The 21439-nt window shown below is 38.4% G+C and overlaps 1 protein-coding gene across 1 annotated transcript in view; it reads right to left on the bottom strand.

The window, feature by feature from the left end:
* The window catches only part of LOC136028528 (titin-like), a 524102-nt gene that overhangs the window by 386879 nt on the left and 115784 nt on the right, over window positions 1-21439 (bottom strand). Inside the window, exons 19-22 of the mRNA XM_065706373.1 lie at window positions 13562-13698; window positions 10410-10565; window positions 3920-4100; window positions 389-661 (exon numbers count right to left, since the gene is read on the bottom strand). Of these exons, the coding sequence (XP_065562445.1) occupies window positions 389-661; window positions 3920-4100; window positions 10410-10565; window positions 13562-13698 (747 nt within the window). The remainder of the gene's footprint in view (window positions 1-388; window positions 662-3919; window positions 4101-10409; window positions 10566-13561; window positions 13699-21439) is intronic.

Genomic DNA, 21439 nt, shown 5'->3' with positions numbered 1-21439 from the left:
ATAGTCTTAGTTAATAAACAAATTATCGGGAATGAAGGGAAAATAAAGATTAACTTCTACCCACACCCTCCCCCTCCCGTATCTCATTGAAATTTAGGCATAAAAATGAGGAATATAGATATGGCAGAATAAATGACAATTAAGCATCGATCATTCATAACATCCTGGAAAGATTTACCTCTAATCCAAGAAGACTAATACTGCAGCTAATTGATGATTTGGCCAATAGAGAATTTGAAAGGTATGGCAGAATAGAATTTGTTTTGACATTGGACTTAGGCTACCTGGATACCCTACTAGTCCTTGAATACCTAAAGAGCTTAACCCTTTATGATCCTTCAGACTTCCATCTGGATCTCACAGTCTGTTAGAAATAAAAGGTGTTTACCCACAACTAACGGACAAAGTTCCTCTGCAAACATGTCTACCACTTTTTGCGCTTCTTCTTCTGTTAGATCTGGCGTTTCGTATAAAGAGAGGGAGACTTCTCTACCATCAAGAGAAACTGATACATCTTGTTTTTCCTCCATAGTCTGAGTTTGCAGTGTTGCCACTGAAAACTGGGACATTTCTTCTTGAATAGTAGAAAGCGAAGGGTTGCGAGCAATCTTTATGTGTTCAACAAGAGGGACAACAGGCTGCTCCAAAACGGCCCTTTTTTCTATAAAAGAAAAATGTAAGTACAAATGCGAAATTACATATACCAGCTCCCAGCAGCTAGAGCCATGGTTCTGACCATAAATAAAGAAAGTTTGGCTCACACCAGGGCCGTGACAAGAATTTTTTTGGGAGGGGAGGGGAGTTACAAAATAAAACTTTAAAAACGTATGTAATCACTTGAATTTGAACATTTTAAATTTATAAAACAATTCAGTAGCATGTACATTACCTTAAAAATACTGAAGCATACATACCAAAAATACCTTTTTATGGTTGAAAAGATGTTTACTAGGAATACTGAAAATTGATCTTTTTTATTATAGTCTATTTATAGAGTACTATGCTTATATTTTGTTGCTTATAAATTTCAAGAAAAGTTGTCCACACAGAAAAATGAGGAGAAATCATAATCAAACTTGGATATTTTTGGGGGTGAAGGGGGTATAATTCTTCCCACTACATTAGTACCTGGTAAATAGTCTAAATGCTCCTTAACGTAAGAGATAGAGGCTTGGAGGCACATAGGTAGATCCATAGTAACATAACGTGCAAGATGCTTGGCTTGAAATAGGAATTTGGGTCCGCTGAACGATTTTTTCTTTTACTAAAAAGAGCCTATTCTTTCCTGTTTGTGACTTTATGCGATTAAAATGGCTATTAAACTTCACCTTATGCTATTATTTGAGATTGATGTCGTCACCCTATTGATGTCTTTCATAGCATAATCTTTCACCTTGTTAAATAAAGATTTCAAATTAATTGCGTTTATTTTATTGAAGAATTTACAGTGGTGATATAAGAACAGAGTAATAATGTTGAAAAGCTGAAACGTATGAGTAACGTTTCCTTAGAAACAATTTATGAAGTTCCTTAGAAGTTGGACTTCTTGATTTATCTAGTTTTTTCTTTATTTGATATAACGGTCATTGTTTTCAGTCCTGGATGTAAGTCCAGGATCAAAGCAATGGCTTTACCTAGTTGATAAGCATGTTGATGACTTTAAAAAGCCAAGGTTTCCACACATTCTCCAAATGATAAAGAACTTTCCAAAAAACATTATCTTTGCCAACATCCAATTAATCTCACGAGTGATTTATTTTCTCGAAAATATTCAAATAGTAGATAACTTTAAAAGCAAGTGGTAACTTTAAAAACAAAATATTCAAGTAAAAATTTTTCATTAAAATTCTCAAATAAAAGAAGTTTATTTATTTCGATACTATAATTAGCTCTACACCAAAATGGAAATACAATTACTTTTGTATATCCTGGTTGCAATTAGGGTTTAAACTCGAAGGAAAATCTTTTCTAGAAAAAAACTCTTTTATTAACAACAATCTTCTTTTTGACATACAATTTATAAGGTTTCAAGTTTCTATGGAGTAATGAGACATAGAACCCTAAGAATAAGGCTGTGATTTTATTTGGAGATTTAGTATGGACTATTAACATCTATCTGTCCAAAACTTGGTTTGAAAAGTGAGAGTTTCCCTATCCTAACTTCAGCATATTGTTTTATGCTTTTGAATTTTAAAATTGTAAGGGGTTTTTGTTTCCATACTTGCAGCAATAGTTGAGGCTAAGAAGTTGACGTGAGAAATATCAAGTTCCAGTGGAGATATTAGCTGTTTCCCGTCCTTCACCTAACATCCATACTCAAGGCTAACGATTTCAAAAGTTAAGGTTAGCTTTTATTTGGAGATTACGTGAGGATTATTAGCACGCATCTGCTTAAAACTAACAAAGAAAATAGGCAGTTCTGGCCTCATAAATATGGTGTAAAGGCTATAAGTTGTAAGTTACAGATAGGTAAGGAGGTTAGTTTCCATGTCCCTTGTCCTTCCCCATACCCACGATTAAGGCTAAATGTTTCAAGAATCAAACTTAAATCTTATATGGAGATTGTGTGTGGATTACTACCACGATTCCACTCAAAAATTAACCTGGCAAATTTGAAATTCCAATGGAGTTAGAAGTTTGGTTCCTATCCTTCGCCGTTCTGAATATACATACTTAAGGATAAAGATTTTAATAATTAAGCTTAACTTTTAGTTGGAGATTACATATGGATTATCAGCACGTATCAACTCAAAAACAAACCCAAAAATAGACAGTTCTGGCCTCTTTACTATGGTGTAAAGTTTATTAGATTTTAAGTTTCCACATGCCTAGTCTATCTCCGCGTCCACGATTAAGGCCAAATATTTCAAGAGTATAGCTTAAATTTTATTACACATAATAATAAATAATACAATAATACATAATAATTATTATGTATGTTTTTTTAGCGTAGATCAGCTCAATAAATAACTTGATCGTACCTTGTTATTCTGACATACTATTCAATAGCTTACAAGTTTCAAGGGCGTAACGAGGCTCTTTCCCATGCCCCTCACCCTGATCCGCATTCATATATGAGGCCGAAAATCTCAAGAATTGATCTTATTTCTATAAAGAGATTATGTATGGATTACAGTGAGCGTACATCCACTTACAAAATTAATTTGAAAAATAGGTGTATGTGGCCTCCTTACATTGACATATTTCTTATGAAATTTCAGGTTTGAAGGAGATGAAGATATTCCCTGTCTCTAACCCTTCTCTGTATCCATAGGCATGGCTATCGATCTCAAGAATTGAGCTTAGCTAGTTTGTAAAGGACGTTGGGAGCACTAGCATGTAGCTGTTCAAAAAAATTAACTGAGAAGTAAGTAGTTGTTGCCCTCTATCCCAAAATTATCTATCGGATGCAAAAAGATCGTAGCTGGTATGTTTTGCCAATTTCTTTTTTATTTGAATTTATATTCTTTCTATTAAAAATTTTCGCCTGTTCACAAGCCGTATCTTACAGTCAATTTTCAAAATATAAATTTAGTTATTTATAATGCTAGTATCTGATCAGAGCCTTTAGCTTAAGGACACATACAGCCTAGAGACTTATCAAATCAAAAAAATCAATCCAATATAGCTTTGGAGACTTAGACTCACAGTCTAAGTAAAGCTAGAGACATAACAAAACTAAAAGGTAAATATAGCCTCCATAAATACAATACAATCTCCTAAATACAAATCTCCATAAAAACAAGTCTCGATACAGTCTAGAGACTTAACAAAGTTAAAAGCTCTATACAGCCTCCATAGAGTCCATACAAGTCTTCATAAAATCAAGTCTCCATACAGCCTAGAAACTTAACGAATCTAAAGGCTCAATATTGAGACCAAAGAAAAAAGAAAAGATGAACAATAAAAAGAATTTCACCTTCAAAACCTAGGAGGGTGGCAGAACTAGAGGCTGTACCCATACAGTTATGAGCTTCACATGTATAAGTGCCCAGGCAACAGGTGCCATCTTGTCCTGACATAATACGATGAATATCGCCAGGCTTTAGTTCAACGCCATCTTTAAACCACTTTAATACTGGCTGAGGAACACCTATAACCTAGAAATAGAAAATTGAGGTTAACATAGCAGACAACTACACCATGGTGGACCATGCACTAGGAAATTTCAGGATGTGGCTAGCTTTTCTTATATTTTATTGTTGCTTCTGTATGATATTAAATAAAAAAAACGGGTTTTTTCAACTGAAAGTAAGGAGCAACATTAAAACTTAAAGATAAAAAATACTCTATGTTTGAGGGGGGTCACCTGCTCCTCAATACCTCTCCCTTTCCTCAAAAAGGTTTAAGAACTTTTAAAAAAGCTTCTTAATCTAAATAAACAACCCTTGTGTTTCATGAATCATTCTTAAAGTATTGCAACAAAAAGTCTAACCTTATCATAAAGAACGATGTATTGAGGAGGAGGAGCCCCCACTCACATAAGGAATATTTTCTGTTCGTTGCAAATTTTAATATTCCTCCTTACTTTCAGTTTTTTGTTGTTGTTTTTTTCTGGTCATTTTTCAAACATTACTGAGGAATGCGGCTCCCCCTTTATGGAAGATTTCCTCCCTCCGTGAAATATTCTTCAGTGGAAAGTTCCTCTCACGTGAAATACCCCAGAAAATTTCACACGACAATGCCATCCTCGCTCAAAATCACCCTGGGAAATTTCTTGTGGAAAATTCCGCCTGAAAAATTCTCCTTAGCATACTTGCATTTGAAAAAACTCTAATTTCTGATTGCCTCTCAAACCATACCTGAAATATACCCCCCCCCCGTGGAACATTTTTCTGCCCCCCCCCCAGTGAAAAGTTGTTCCCACAAAAAATGTCCCCATGGAGAAATTTTTCCCATGAAAAATCTCCCTACACGAAAAAATCCTTCAGACAACTCCAAACCCGCTGAAAGTTTACCCCGTACAATTCTTCTGAATCATCTCCACATGTAAAGTTGAGTTGGTATAAAAGTAAGTGAGACAAATAAAAAGGATTTTGTATAGGAATTCTGGCAAATTCCCCCATTGTAAAACCCCCTTGGGAATTTAACCCCCAGAAACTTCCCTCTCCACGAAAAATTCTCCCCGTGAAAAATCCCACCCAGCAGAAATCCTCCACCACCAAAAAATGTCTTTACGCATCCCAATAAAAATACTAGACGGAAACAATAGGCCAATTTCATAACTTCCAGCCCTTCCCACAGGGGCTGTGGGGGGTCATGTTATCCCCAAAGGAATGCTTATTAAACCTCTCTACTGTGTTAAAAAGCTGGCTTTCTCAAAATTTTGATAGCACAACTTAGGGAAAAACGGCTTGGGTGGGGGCTAGTTGAACTCCAATCTTTTCGGTCACTTAAAAATTGCACTAGAACTTTTGATATCCCTTCAAATGAGCCATCTCCCAACATTTTCAGATCATTGGTTCGATACGATCACCCCTGGGAAAAAACAACATCAAAACAAATAAACAAGCATCCGTGATCTTTCTTTGGCAAAATAACGCCACAACAGCAGGGTTCTCTGATACGCTAAATTCGATGGTGCGACTTTTTAGGAGTGTTTCACCCCTTTTTCGAAAATCAGGCAAATTCTCTCAGGCTCATAGCTTTTGATAAGCCCCACTAAACTTAATGAATCTTATATATTTGGAGTCAGAACAAAAATTTAATTACTACTACTACTACTACCAACTCACCGCAACACCAAGTCGCCTGAGGCCAACACAGCTATGAACGCTCATCTTCCATCCCAGTCTATTCAAAGGCTCCCTCTTTACAACCTCACAGGAAATTCCCATTTCCTTTAAATCTTTCTTTATGACATCCTTCCACCCCAAACGAGCATGACCTGCTTTCCGTTTAGCCCTAGATGGTTGGCTGAAAAGGACAATCTTCGGCAATCTATCATCCTTCATTTGCAGAAAGTGCCATAACTATCTCAGCCTTTCTTTCATTATAGCCCTAGAAAGCTCGATTGAGCCAAATTTGTCGTACAGCCTGTTGTTTGAAATACGGTCAGTCAGCCAGATACCCAAAATAATCCATAGCCAATTTTCCTGGAAAACATCAACCAAATCTTCATTCACTTTTTGTAGCACCCATGCTTCAGAACCATATTTTACCACCGTCATCATCGTAGCTTCCAATATTCTAATCTTGGTTTGCGGACTTATCTTCCTATTCCTCTAAACTTGTTTTAACTATGGAAAACACCCTGAGTTTTGGCTATTCTACTTTTAACATATTCACTGCTCCCGCCATCTTTACTAATTACGCTACCAAGGTAAGTGGGGCGGTCCACCTGATCAATCTTTTCGTTACCCAATGTCACCTTTTCATATTCACTTATTCCTAGCGTTAGTGACTTAGTCTTTTTAACATTTATTTTCAAACCTATTCTAGCTCAAATAACTTGCAAAACCTCTAAAAGTTCATGCATTTTGCTCACACCTTCCCTAGGATGCTTAAATCATCAGCATAATCCAAGTCCCGGAGAGTTTTTCCTCCCCATTTGATTCCGTGATCTCTCATTCCCTTTCCTGTACTCCTTAAGACAAAGTCCATCAAGATGATCCATATAAAGGGGGATAGAACACAGCCCTGGTTAACTCCTGGTTTAATACAAAACAGATGATAACCTCATTTCCTACCTTAACAGCAGCAGTATCGTTCTTGTACATAGCCCTAATCACTTTAATGTATTCTATACTGAAAAGGCAATTTTATTGATATATCTATTGACATCAAAATTCCAGTTTTTAGAGCTGTGGTTACTATTAAGCCGGGTCACTTCTTGCTTCCAGTTCGTTACTACGAACTACTTGATATTTGTGCCTTCTTTTTAAGTTCAGCAATAATTGTAATGTGAAACATTTGTTATCACGGCTAATACCGTTTTTTTCTTGGGGGATTGAGAAGGCTTCCCCTAGAAAACATCTGGTGGTCCATCGCAGTAGAAAAATCACAAAAAACTCGAATTTTTCCTTTCTCCTTCAATCATTTATGATCAGTAACAAAAAACTTTTTGAATTACCCCATAATTGATGTTCATCCATCACAAATATCAACCATATCATACGTAGAGAAAAGACAATGACACACTTTTAAGCGTCAATGACATCAAAATAAAAAAAGTTTTTTGCCCCAGAACTCTTCTTAGGTCTATTTATAACTGACAACCATGATTTCTTAGATTTTTCATTTGCTTGGTCTTGATTATGTGGTTCTTATGACAGTATCAATCTTTGTCAGTGTTGCCACGTTGAACCGTAAAAATAAGTGAAGAAAAAAATTAACTGAAATTGACAAGCGTCCACATCTTCGCCAATAAAAATTCAAAATTAGCATCGATTTGATTCTCAAAGACAACTATACAATTATAAAAAACCTAAGCCTTCTTTAACTGTTTGGTGATATATATTTTAGCTTACTTTTAGCTGAGTTTTTACCCACTTTTTTTTATAGATTTGACGCTCGCTACTAACTGCATTGAATTTCCTATTTTTCCTAATATTTTAGGAGGTTTATGAGTATTTAAATTGCCATTGATGCAATCCAAACGATCAGATTTAATGTTCAATATCCAAAATGTTTCATTTTCCGTAGCATTTTCATTTTCAACGATCCTTCATTTCATTTTTATTTTCATTTTTAATGATCAGGTTTGATTTTCACTGTGAAAATGTTTCACATTTTCACATAGATATTGGTGAGTTTTAACTGTATCTGGATAAACGTATTACGACTAAAACACAAATTAGCATTACATAGTTGCAACACACAAAACACATTATTAAGCATTTGGAAAAGATATTAAATTTGACAGAAATGATTTTAAAAAGTGGCAAAATAAAATAGTTCAGGACTTAATGTGAGTGAAAGTCAATTTAATATATTTATGCAGTGCCTAAAGATATGGTCTCATTGCGTGACTATGGACTCATTGCGTGGCGCAGAAATATAACTAATGATTAATCAGATCAAAACTATAGATTCATTCAAGTAATTTTAGTTGAACCTCAAAATAGCAATCTCTAAGGAATCCCAAAACGAAAAAGAAATATAAAAAAAAACTCGGACTTTTCAAACAGTTCGTGGTGGTGAATTTTAAGTGAAGTAAGACACGTGTCAATTGTAACTAAAACTCTTAAAGACGCAATCTCATAAAAATTTATGTATCAAATAGATCAGCAAAGGTGGATAAATATGTAAAACTCATTGTGTTCCAATATATGAGTCAAAGTTATGATCTTAATGATATTCAAGGAAAATTTTTGAAAAAAGGGAACACTCCAAAAAATGGGAGCAATCCTTATGGAAAAAATCCCTAAACTTCAGAGTATCAGATAACCTAAAGCACAGAATTCAAGCCCCTATCTACACAACAAGATCATTTCGTATTTTTTTCCGAGACGATAATATGCATGTGTTTATTCTTTTATGTTGCATTTATTTGTTTTTTTTCCAGGTGGCACCGTATCGAGCCAGTGGTCTTTAAACACGAGGATGTGGATCTTCGTAACAGGAACTTAAAGCCCAAGTGCCTTTTTCAAACAACGAAAAGATTGTGCCGTGGAAAAGTAGACTTTACTGCCGTTATGTGGAGCACAACACAAATTTTGGTCCAGAGTGGGCAAAGGTAAAGGTAAGTAAGTAAGACGGCACTTCACCCGTAAGGTCAAAACCGGTGGTGCTGATCTCTGTTTCATGGCCCTTCAGCCAGGAAGTGCAATGGGGGGTTTGGGGCCAACCATCCAGTGCTTTCACACACCCTTCCTGCTTACCTTCCCCAGATTTCTTCAGGTACAGGATTTCGCAAAGGTGGGTCCTTTTTAGGCCTATTCCCTAATCTCATATGTTTCAGATAAGTACGGAGGAGGTAAAATTGTTTTCTTGCCTCCCTTCATTTTGAAAAAAAAATCTGGACTATGCCTGGAATATTCGTGCTCCGGGATGACCCCCCTTCTCTAATTGCAGAAATTAATATTTTTGTTAAAATATAACTTGTATGTGGTTACCTTCACTGAAGGAGAAAAGGGGAGAGGAACCCCTTTTCCCCTTACATTTTCGTGAATTGACGCTACTGAGTGGGAGCACGCATCATATATGGGGAAATTCCTGCTCGTTTTAAGTTTTAATGTCATTCTGAACTTTCTTTTGAAATAACTTGTTTTTTTTTAATTCAATAATATAGATTGGCTCCAAGCCTTATAAATTTTCTACACCATTTACAAATATATTGTTTTAAGTCAGTTAGCTCTTTGGCTCTTTTGTACAGCTTAATGGTTGGATAATTCCAAGTTTTGTCGACAAAATACAGTAAGAAAAAAAAAATGGATGGCCATCCTTTTATAGGGGATGAAAATATTGCAATTGTTTACATAATTATAGTTTAAACTTAATCGCTTTCTGGGAGTAAAAATAAGTTTTCTCTTGTGCTCAGCTTATGTAAAGTACATGATAGAGAATATTTACCTCAATAACGATTTTAGGCCCCATAATCGGAGGGGGGGGGGAGGTACCTGAATAGGAATGTAAAATATAAAATACAAGGTATTTAATGTCAGATGTCTGGAAAAATGGGAGGGGCAGAGGCCCCCCCTTGTTTAAGTTAGAAGCGCTACTGATTCATTTTGCATTTAAGGTCTACAGTTCCTTCTTAATTCAATTTAAAAAAAATCAGTTAAAAAACTTCTCCTGTAAAAAAAGTTTTTTTAATAGTTCAAACTTGAAACGAAAAAAATTAAACAGAGGACCTTAAAACAAATGAACGCCATTTACGCTCTATTAAAAACAACTTTAATTTCGAGCAGTGTGTTTTTATTTGTAATAAAATCAGCATAACCAGGAAAGAAAACCTTCGCATTAACCAACATTACTGAAAAATTACTAATGAAAGTAAGCTTCCTGTTTAATTAATAACGTTATTTATAAAGGATACAAACTTTAAAAAAATCCTTTATTTTAGCAGAGTGCAAATGACGCTCAGGCCTCTAGAGGCCTTAAAGGGCGTTAGCCCTACTCGTGTATGAGTAATTTCTAACTGATTTAAATTTCACTTGATTATTTATTCTAATTTCTGCTCGTTTTAAGTTTGAATTGTTATTTTACTTTATTTTTGCTCATCTTTGGCTTAATGCTAATGTTTACTTTTGTTTGAAGACTTTTGTTTTAAACAGCTATTTTTCAAAATGATTTCTGTTTGATTTTACCTGACATAATTTTTTATTGGTTAATAAAATTAATGTATGTAAAGTTTTTTTCTGGTGTTTCTGGATAAGCATTGTGACTTTGGCTTGCTGTTTAGAACAGATTTAGAATCGGTGTGCTATCTAGAAAAGATTATTTTACACAGAGCAGAAAATATTTACCTTGCATTCAAGATTGACAGTACCTTCTTGGGAAAGTACTGCTTTAAGACCTTCTAAGAAACGTGGCTTTTTGAAATTTCTAGGCACTGTTAATCGTAAGGAGCACGAGCTCACACTGTGTCCGAAGTCATTTAGTGCCACACACTTCCATTCACCCTGTAAAAAGAAACTGTTTTATATGCGCCTTTCAAAAAATGAACTACAGAAGTTTTTTACTTCCCTTACTCTTTTATTGTTGTCTTAGCATACACTTTTAGGTTCAAAGTCAATGTCGTCGAATTTATTTTCCATGCCCCTCCATCAGCCACAAAAATTCAGGACATTATCTTTTTTATCCGATGTTAGTTTAATTGATATTAAAAAGCCTTGTTTTTCAATAAAAAAAACATCATTTCAATTTTACCCAGAGTTTTTTTTAGTGATTTACTCAATTTGGTCTCCAAACAGGCAACATGACTTTTAAATAGGAGCTTCTTTAGTGAATATTCTATTAAAAATTCATCAAAGATAGTATGTTTCTAATTGTCAATAGGTTGTAAGTTGTCAATAGGAACATTACAACAGAAAGTAATAGAACCTCCTCAATTCTATTATGACGTATTAATTCCTATATTAAATACCACTGCAAGATTCAGATTCAGCTTCATTTATTCAAACATTCATATTCATCAAAATCTTCAACTTGCCCAAATGAAGAGACAATCTCAATTACTGGGCAAGACATATAAACAAAATTTAACATCCTCATTGATACAGAACAAACAAAAAATGAACCACGTTTCGCTAAAGCTTCAATTTTATTTTTATTAATTATGTCATTTATGAACTCAATGCTACTAAGTAAACCTCTGCAGTTAAAACTAGAAAAACATACATTACTGCATGTGGGGATAGAATCATCCATAAATGAATATTTGTTTTTCCGGCTATCTTCCAAAATTACTGCTTCATCATCCTTCACATCCCTCATGCATTCCAGTATATCAAAAGTATTTTCCTCTAATATTTTAGTTCTGCTTGCAAGATCAGGTAAATTATGTAAACTCAATATCATAAATCAACAAAAAAGCCTCACTCCAGTTAATCAACAATTTAACAAAAGACCAGTCAAAAAAGAAAACTAAGCTAAGCACATATAACAACCGCACACGTCGGAGAATTCCATTGTGTTTCGGTGGAAGTATGTTCATTCTTTCTCATTCAACAGAGAACACGCACATTTTGGCAACAATGTGCGCACACCAACACATATTTGCGCATTTATATAATGACTATTATGAACAAATCCTAACAAATCACTAATAATGACAAAAAAAAACACAATTTATTCGACTGGTGGGACGTTATACCACTTCTTTTTTTGTTTCACTCCCTCTTGGTCTATGTAGCATGATGTGGGTGGTACCATGGGTGGGATCCATGTAACAAAACCTTTATCCTTCATTTCTTTCTTTTTTTTTGATTCAGCGTAGCGCGAATCTCCCTGCAGGTTTTACTAACATCATCACTGAAGAAAACTTCATTGTAGTCCAATTTTGTCTCTTTTTTTCCAGGGCTGGTCACGTAATTGTTTATTCGCTTGAAGTACCGAGAATTTGTCATCCGAGTTCATGAGTCGTATTTTCAGAAATTTGTCATGTACTTCTTTGATTTCAAAATTAATTTTTACTTGTAAAAAGTTTTCCAGCAAATGTTCCATTTTCGTCAAGGCCTGCGGCACTGAGGAAGCCTTTAAATTCCAAGCAACAATGTTGTCTTTCTTTTCCAAATTCTCCAATAAGAGGACCTTATCAGTGAGAGGGCCTAATCCATGAGTTTCTTTCTTTCATATTTCTTTTAATTCTGCCTGAATCTTTGTTATTGAATCCGAGTGGGTCGCAGTTATGATTTCAATATCATTTACTTTGGAGGTTAGACCACTAATGTCTGAACGGATTTCGGATAATTCCGATCTCAAACCTTGTGTCTCTTCCCGCGTTGCTTTAACTGTTTCTAAAATCTGATGGACCAAACTGGTCAGCGCATTAATCGAATCACGTATTGTCCCTTGGGCTGTTGAATCTTCCACAGATAATCGTGTGGATTCCATATCATTACGTCTCTTTAACTATTCACAGGTGTTCACAAGATTAGCATGAAATAAGTCAAAATGCGCACTCTCCGATACTGAGATGTTAACTCGAGGAGAGCATTGAATGAACTGAAAAAGATGAAAGAAAAAACGCATTTTACGTCATCTGTCTGGACAATTTTTATTACAAGGGATGTTAAATCATGTAGTACTCGTACAATATTTGGTAAAATACCTAAAAATGAAAGAAACGATTATTTATTTTATACTCTTTCCAAATAAGATGGTCAGTTTTCTCATAACGCACTCCGTCTTGATGAATGTGGGGTTCCACATTCGGATAGTCAAGGGGCATGGGATATGTAATAATTTTAAATAATTAAAGCCCTAGGAATACATAATGCTTATTTTATTATTTTATTTCCACTAGAAGCAGTCAACTACTAAACTGACACCCGATTCTTTCTTCAATTTTCATTTAAAAATCCTTCAAGATGGTCTCCCAGCACTGTCGGATCAAGGGGGTGAGGGCCATCCCCCGGCAGGGGTTCTATTTATTTTCTATTTCCTGGCATCCAATCAATGCAGTTACATAGGAAATGAAGGATTTTCAGACTCTAATGCTAAATTATTTGCCCCAAGATACAAAGTCTTACCTAACCTTTGCTGTTATTTCTAAAATTGAAGAATCTCCAACCTTAAGTCTACGTTATTTGCCTCAAAACATTATACCAATCAAAACCTAAAACACAAGAGCATAATGAAATATAAGTTAATCAGTGGGGAGGGATTTTCAGCAGGGAATCATTTTTAGCAGAGGGGTGTATTTTCAAGAGGGGATAAGCCTAGCACCATCCATGACAGAGAAAAATCTCTGTCAAGCACTTTGTATCCTAGAAGCTGTGAGGGTCATTAGTTCAGAAGTTCTTGATGAACGTTTAAGTGCAAGTTATTTAAACTACACTTAGATTATTGTAGGATTTTGAAATTAATCACCCACAAACAAAAGCTCCAATGAAATACAATAGCAGTCAAGCGTATTAAAGTGGTGGTAAGAAAAGGAAGAAAAAAATAAAATTACCTGGTCACCCACTTCAACCGGAGAAATATCTAAATAGTGCATGCATTTGTCTCCCGAAGAGAAATGGAATCTATCATCCGGTTCAATGGCGTCTTCTTCGTGAAACCAAGTTAATGTTGGATTTAATACGGGCGTAACTGCAAGAAAAGAAAATCATGACTTAAGACGGGAAGTACATGGAGCATTAACGGTTAGGAAAAAGGAGCTCCAATAGCGTTGCGATTCATATCTATAATTATAGTGAATGGCTAATATGTTTTAAGTAGACTGTTTCTTCGCTGAATGCTCTATTCGAGTTCTAGTTTTTACGTGCAACTTTTGGCCTTATAACCCAAATTACGGTTGTAAAAAAGTAAACGGGAAAAAGGGTTGTAAAAACTTTGTAAAAGGGTCGCAAAAGGGCTGTATAAGGGTTGTAAAATTTTTTTTTTACAACCCTGACAAAAGTATTGTTTTTTTAATCAAGAAACTGTGGCTTCAGTAAGATTAGTAGTCAGAGGTGCCATTTGGGGGGGGTCAGGTGTGGGCAAATGCCCACCCCAGATTTTCCAGGGGGCCCAAGCTTCCACCACAAAGGACCCTTTTCCGGCCATAATTATCCATTATGTCCAACATAATCCATTCTGTTCAAATGACTTGAACTAACTGCACGCCTATTAGCCAAAGAGCGTAATTACCTGACGACCCTTGGGGTAAATACGCTATTTGCTATCAATCATTGTAAACTTTGAAAGTAGGTTTGATTCATAATAAAAGTCTTAAATTCCGTCAAATGCCTCATGCCCACCCCAAGATTTGGCCCAAATGGCGCCTCTGTTAGTAGTATAGACAAAAACAATTTAGATTTTGGTGGTGAATTAAATAGTGGGATCAACAGATATATCTTGTATTAATTCCAAATTTAACAATGAAGGTGGACACGCATACTTGATTTTCTATTAATTAAATCAGAAAACAAGAGTATATACTTGGCTGGAAGAAAAATCGGGGATTTTACAATTTGCAACTATTTCGTGTTAACTAGATTCCTAAGTTCTGTCCTATATCGCTTAGTAATAGCCTACTATCAGACATTTACAATCAAACGGTTTGTGGAAACAGACCAAAAGGAGTGACTTGTGCTAGGAGTAACCGAAATTTAAAACCAAATTTTTACATACATCAGAAATCAATTTTTATAGTCATTCCAAATATACAAAATTCATAAGGGGGAGACAATACAATCCGTTCAAACCAGCTACGCTGAAGAGAAACTATTATAAAAGAACCTGGGTAGTTACTGGTAAGGGCACGTCTAAGCGCTTAAGAGGTGGTCTTTATATTTACTCTGTAGGAGTTGAATAATGGCTGAACTTCAGGGTTCCCATTTTTCGCCTGAATTTACACATATAAAGCACAAAGTGAGCACATATGAAGGACTTTATTCTGCTTTCATCATTAGCCCTTAACCAATTAGAGGGAGGAGTGAATTAAAACAAAAGGATTAATCAAAGGAAATATGGGGATGATTCCTAAATAATTGAAAGTGAAAAAGCATCTGCTTTTTTGTGAAAAATTAACTTTAAAAACTTTTCCCATTAAGAAGTTTCTCAAAGAGAAAAAAGACAAAGTTTCAAAGCGAAAATTTTTCAAAGACCAAAAACAAACATAAATAAATAAAAATAATAATTCAAGCTTAAAACAAAATAAATCACTATTAGCAAGTATGTGAAACCTGGAACAAACAAAAGCAAGAGTAACGCTCTAGTGTTGCCTATAGTAAAGGGCCAAACATTTTCAATGTATTATTTATTGATAGTTTTTTCCCTAGACCCACTTCAAATGGAAGGAATAGTTCTAAGAGCTTCAGAGGAGAATCTTGTGATTGAGAATTGACAACTCTAGCACACTTTTTAAGAGTCAAAACTGATATGAGGGCAACCAACCCCCCTTCCACACACTTTTTTTTGCCACACTACCCCCAAGGATATCCGATCAAAACTATAAAATCGCTATTTATTCAAAATAGTTTAAGGTCAAATAACTGTGCCTCTGTGGATGAGATAACCCAATAAAGACTCTGAGAGCGCTGTAAGTTATGCAAGCTACCCGGTGTTTGCATTTATGGTTCGTTTCTAATGCTTAACCCACCCCCCTCCCCAGTTACGAGCCTAAAAAATTTGCCCGATATTTGAAGAGGGAGGGAAAAAAACCAAAGCGTAAGTGATCTCGATAAAAATTACGCCAACAAATTCAGTAAATCAGAGAATTCATTTCAGGGGTCTCAAGCCCCTATTTAAACAATTGTAAAACTTTGTTTTTCTTTTAAGAAAGAGGATCAAAAATGCATGTTCACTTGTTCATTCTCCAGGGATGACCGCACTAAGTCAAAGACCCCTGAAGGTTCATTCAAGCGGAAACTAAAAGTTCTAGTGGGCTTTTTAAGTAGCAACGAAAATGATTGTGCCACAACAAACCAGTGTTTCCTGCCACTTTTTGGCTTAAAACGTAATTCTGGCCCAGAGGGTGACAAAAACCCATCTAGTGAAAATTCCGAGATAGCCAATCGATTAAAGATCATAACAAATCCATATATTGTGTTATTTAGTTTCAGAGGCAGCAATACCAAAGCGTGGCACATCTGTCCCTAAAAATGGCCGTACTCTACGACCTACGATTATTTTCATTGTAAAATTTATTTTACAGTTCAATTAACTAAGCTGATTCATCTGAGGCTTGCTAAATTATTTACAATTACGTATAGTTACTCATTAGCATTTAAGAGAGGGGCTGGTGGATATTTGCGCAGGTAGGGGTAGTGCGCTTGGGCCCAAAAAGTAGGTGATGTGTCCAAATTTCCTAGCTCTCCAAGAGCCTTCCAAATAATGTGGAAGGACGTTTAGAGGGAGGAAGATTAAACTATAATCCCCCGTGATTCCCGCAAATGTTTTTGAAGTATGCCTGCTATATGGACGCTATGGGGTGAACGCACCCTTCTTATTGTGGCAATCTTTTGCTGTGTAGCGTAAAACGTCATCCGCAAGTGTTGTGGTGCAAAAATTGTTAAGAATGGGGGAATGGAAATCAAGAGCACCAACAAAAAATTTCCATAGGGGGGAGGAGGGGTTGGCTAGTCCTATCACAAGCTTCGTATTTACCGAAATTTAAATAGGAACATTTCTCATTTTCTTATTTGTATATATTTTCTAAATATCTTCTTATTCCCCAAGGACATTCCCCACCGACCTTCCTTCCAGATCCCCGTAAAAGAGATTTTTTCGAAGAAGTTACTTTGAAAATCGTAGAAATTATGACTATAACTTTTTCGTTTTTCAGATCCTCATCCGAGAGGGAGAGGGGGGTGAACGAGGAAGTAGTTGTCTCCTTCCCATTATAAGAGCCTTGGATCAAACAGCTCGAATTAAGAAACAGTAGGTAAAGAGCGGTGCTTATCAATAGGAACCAAAACTCTAAAAAAGTTTTTATTACAATATATTCAGTAAAAACACCTATTATTCGTGATGATTCTCAATATGCAAATTGTGTTGATTTAAAGTGGCAGAATTCCTCATATTTCTTGTGAGTAGAATAAATATTCATACGCAGATACACATACACACACACACACACACACACACACACACACACACACACACACACACACACACACACACACACACACACACACACACACACACACACACACACACACACACACACACACACACACACACACACACACACACACACACACACACACACACACACACACACACACACACACACACACACACACACACACACACACACACACACACACACACACACACACACACACACACACACACACACACACACACACACACACACACACACACACACACACACACACACACACACACACACACACACACACACACACACACACACACACACACACACACACACACACACACACACACACACACACACACACACACACACACACACACACACACACACACACACACACACACACACACACACACACACACACACACACACACACACACACACACACACACACACACACACACACACACACAACACACACACACACACACACACACACACACACACACACACACACACACACACACACACACACACACACACACACACACACACACACACACACACACACACACACACACACACACACACACACACACACACACACACACACACACACACACACACACACACACACACACACACACACACACACACACACACACACACACACACACACACACACACACACACACACACACACACACACACACACACACACACACACACACACACACACACACACACACACCACACACACACACACACACACACACACACACACACACACACACACACACACACACACACACACACACACACACACACACACACACACACACACACACACACACACACACACACACACACACACACACACACACACACACACACACACACACACACACACACACACACACACACACACACACACACACACACACACACACACACACACACACACACACACACACACACACACACACACACACACACACACACACACACACACACACACACACACACACACACACACACACACACACACACACACACACACACACACACACACACACACACACACACACACACACACACACACACACACACACACACACACACACACACACACACACACACACACACACACACACACACACACACACACACACACACACACACACACACACACACACACACACACACACACCACACACACACACACACACACACACACACACACACACACACACACACACAACACACACACACACACACACACACACACACACACACACACACACACACACACACACACACACACACACACACACACACACACACACACACACACACACACACACACACACACACACACACACACACACACACACACACACACACACACACACACACACACACACACACACACACACACACACACACACACACACACACACACACACACACACACACACACACACACACACACACACACACACACACACACACACACACACACACACACACACACACACACACACACACACACACACACACACACACACACACACACACACACACACACACACACACACACACACACACACACACACACACACACACACACACACACACACACACACACACACACACACACACACACACACACACACACACACACACACACACACACACACACACACACACACACACACACACACACACACACACACACACACACACACACACACACACACACACACACACACACACACACACACACACACACACACACACACACACACACACACACACACACACACACACACACACACACACACACACACACACACACACACACACACACACACACACACACACACACACACACACACACACACACACACACACACACACACACACACACACACACACACACACACACACACACACACACACACACACACACACACACACACACACACACACACACACACACACACACACACACACACACACACACACACACACACACACACACACACACACACACACACACACACACACACACACACACACACACACACACACACACACACACACACACACACACACACACACACACACACACACACACACACACACACACACACACACACACACACACACACACACACACACACACACACACACACACACACACACACACACACACACACACACACACACACACACACACACACACACACACACACACACACACACACACACACACACACACACACACACACACACACACACACACACACACACACACACACACACACACACACACACACACACACACACACACACACACACACACACACACACACACACACACACACACACACACACACACACACACACACACACACACACACACACACACACACACACACACACACACACACACACACACACACACACACACACACACACACACACACACACACACACACACACACACACACACACACACACACACACACACACACACACACACACACACACACACACACACACACACACACACACACACACACACACACACACACACACACACACACACACACACACACACACACACACACACACACACACACACACACACACACACACACACACACACACACACACACACACACACACACACACACACACACACACACACACACACACACACACACACACACACACACACACACACACACACACACACACACACACACACACACACACACACACACACACACACACACACACACACACACACACACACACACACACACACACACACACACACACACACACACACACACACACACACACACACACACACACACACACACACACACACACACACACACACACACACACACACACACACACACACACACACACACACACACACACACACACACACACACACACACACACACACACACACACACACACACACACACACACACACACACACACACACACACACACACACACACACACACACACACACACACACACACACACACACACACACACACACACACACACACACACACACACACACACACACACACACACACACACACACACACACACACACACACACACACACACACACACACACACACACACACACACACACACACACACACACACACACACACACACACACACACACACACACACACACACACACACACACACACACACACACACACACACACACACACACACACACACACACACACACACACACACACACACACACACACACACACACACACACACACACACACACACACACACACACACACACACACACACACACACACACACACACACACACACACACACACACACACACACACACACACACACACACACACACACACACACACACACACACACACACACACACACACACACACACACACACACACACACACACACACACACACACACACACACACACACACACACACACACACACACACACACACACACACACACACACACACACACACACACACACACACACACACACACACACACACACACACACACACACACACACACACACACACACACACACACACACACACACACACACACACACACACACACACACACACACACACACACACACACACACACACACACACACACACACACACACACACACACACACACACACACACACACACACACACACACACACACACACACACACACACACACACACACACACACACACACACACACACACACACACACACACACACACACACACACACACACACACACACACACACACACACACACACACACACACACACACACACACACACACACACACACACACACACACACACACACACACACACACACACACACACACACACACACACACACACACACACACACACACACACACACACACACACACACACACACACACACACACACACACACACACACACACACACACACACACACACACACACACACACACACACACACACACACACACACACACACACACACACACACACACACACACACACACACACACACACACACACACACACACACACACACACACACACACACACACACACACACACACACACACACACACACACACACACACACACACACACACACACACACACACACACACACACACACACACACACACACACACACACACACACACACACACACACACACACACACACA

Source organism: Artemia franciscana, chromosome 6, assembly GCF_032884065.1.
Source record: "Artemia franciscana chromosome 6, ASM3288406v1, whole genome shotgun sequence".
NCBI lineage: Eukaryota > Metazoa > Arthropoda > Branchiopoda > Anostraca > Artemiidae > Artemia > Artemia franciscana.
This window is presented reverse-complemented; position numbering and strand designations above follow the sequence as displayed.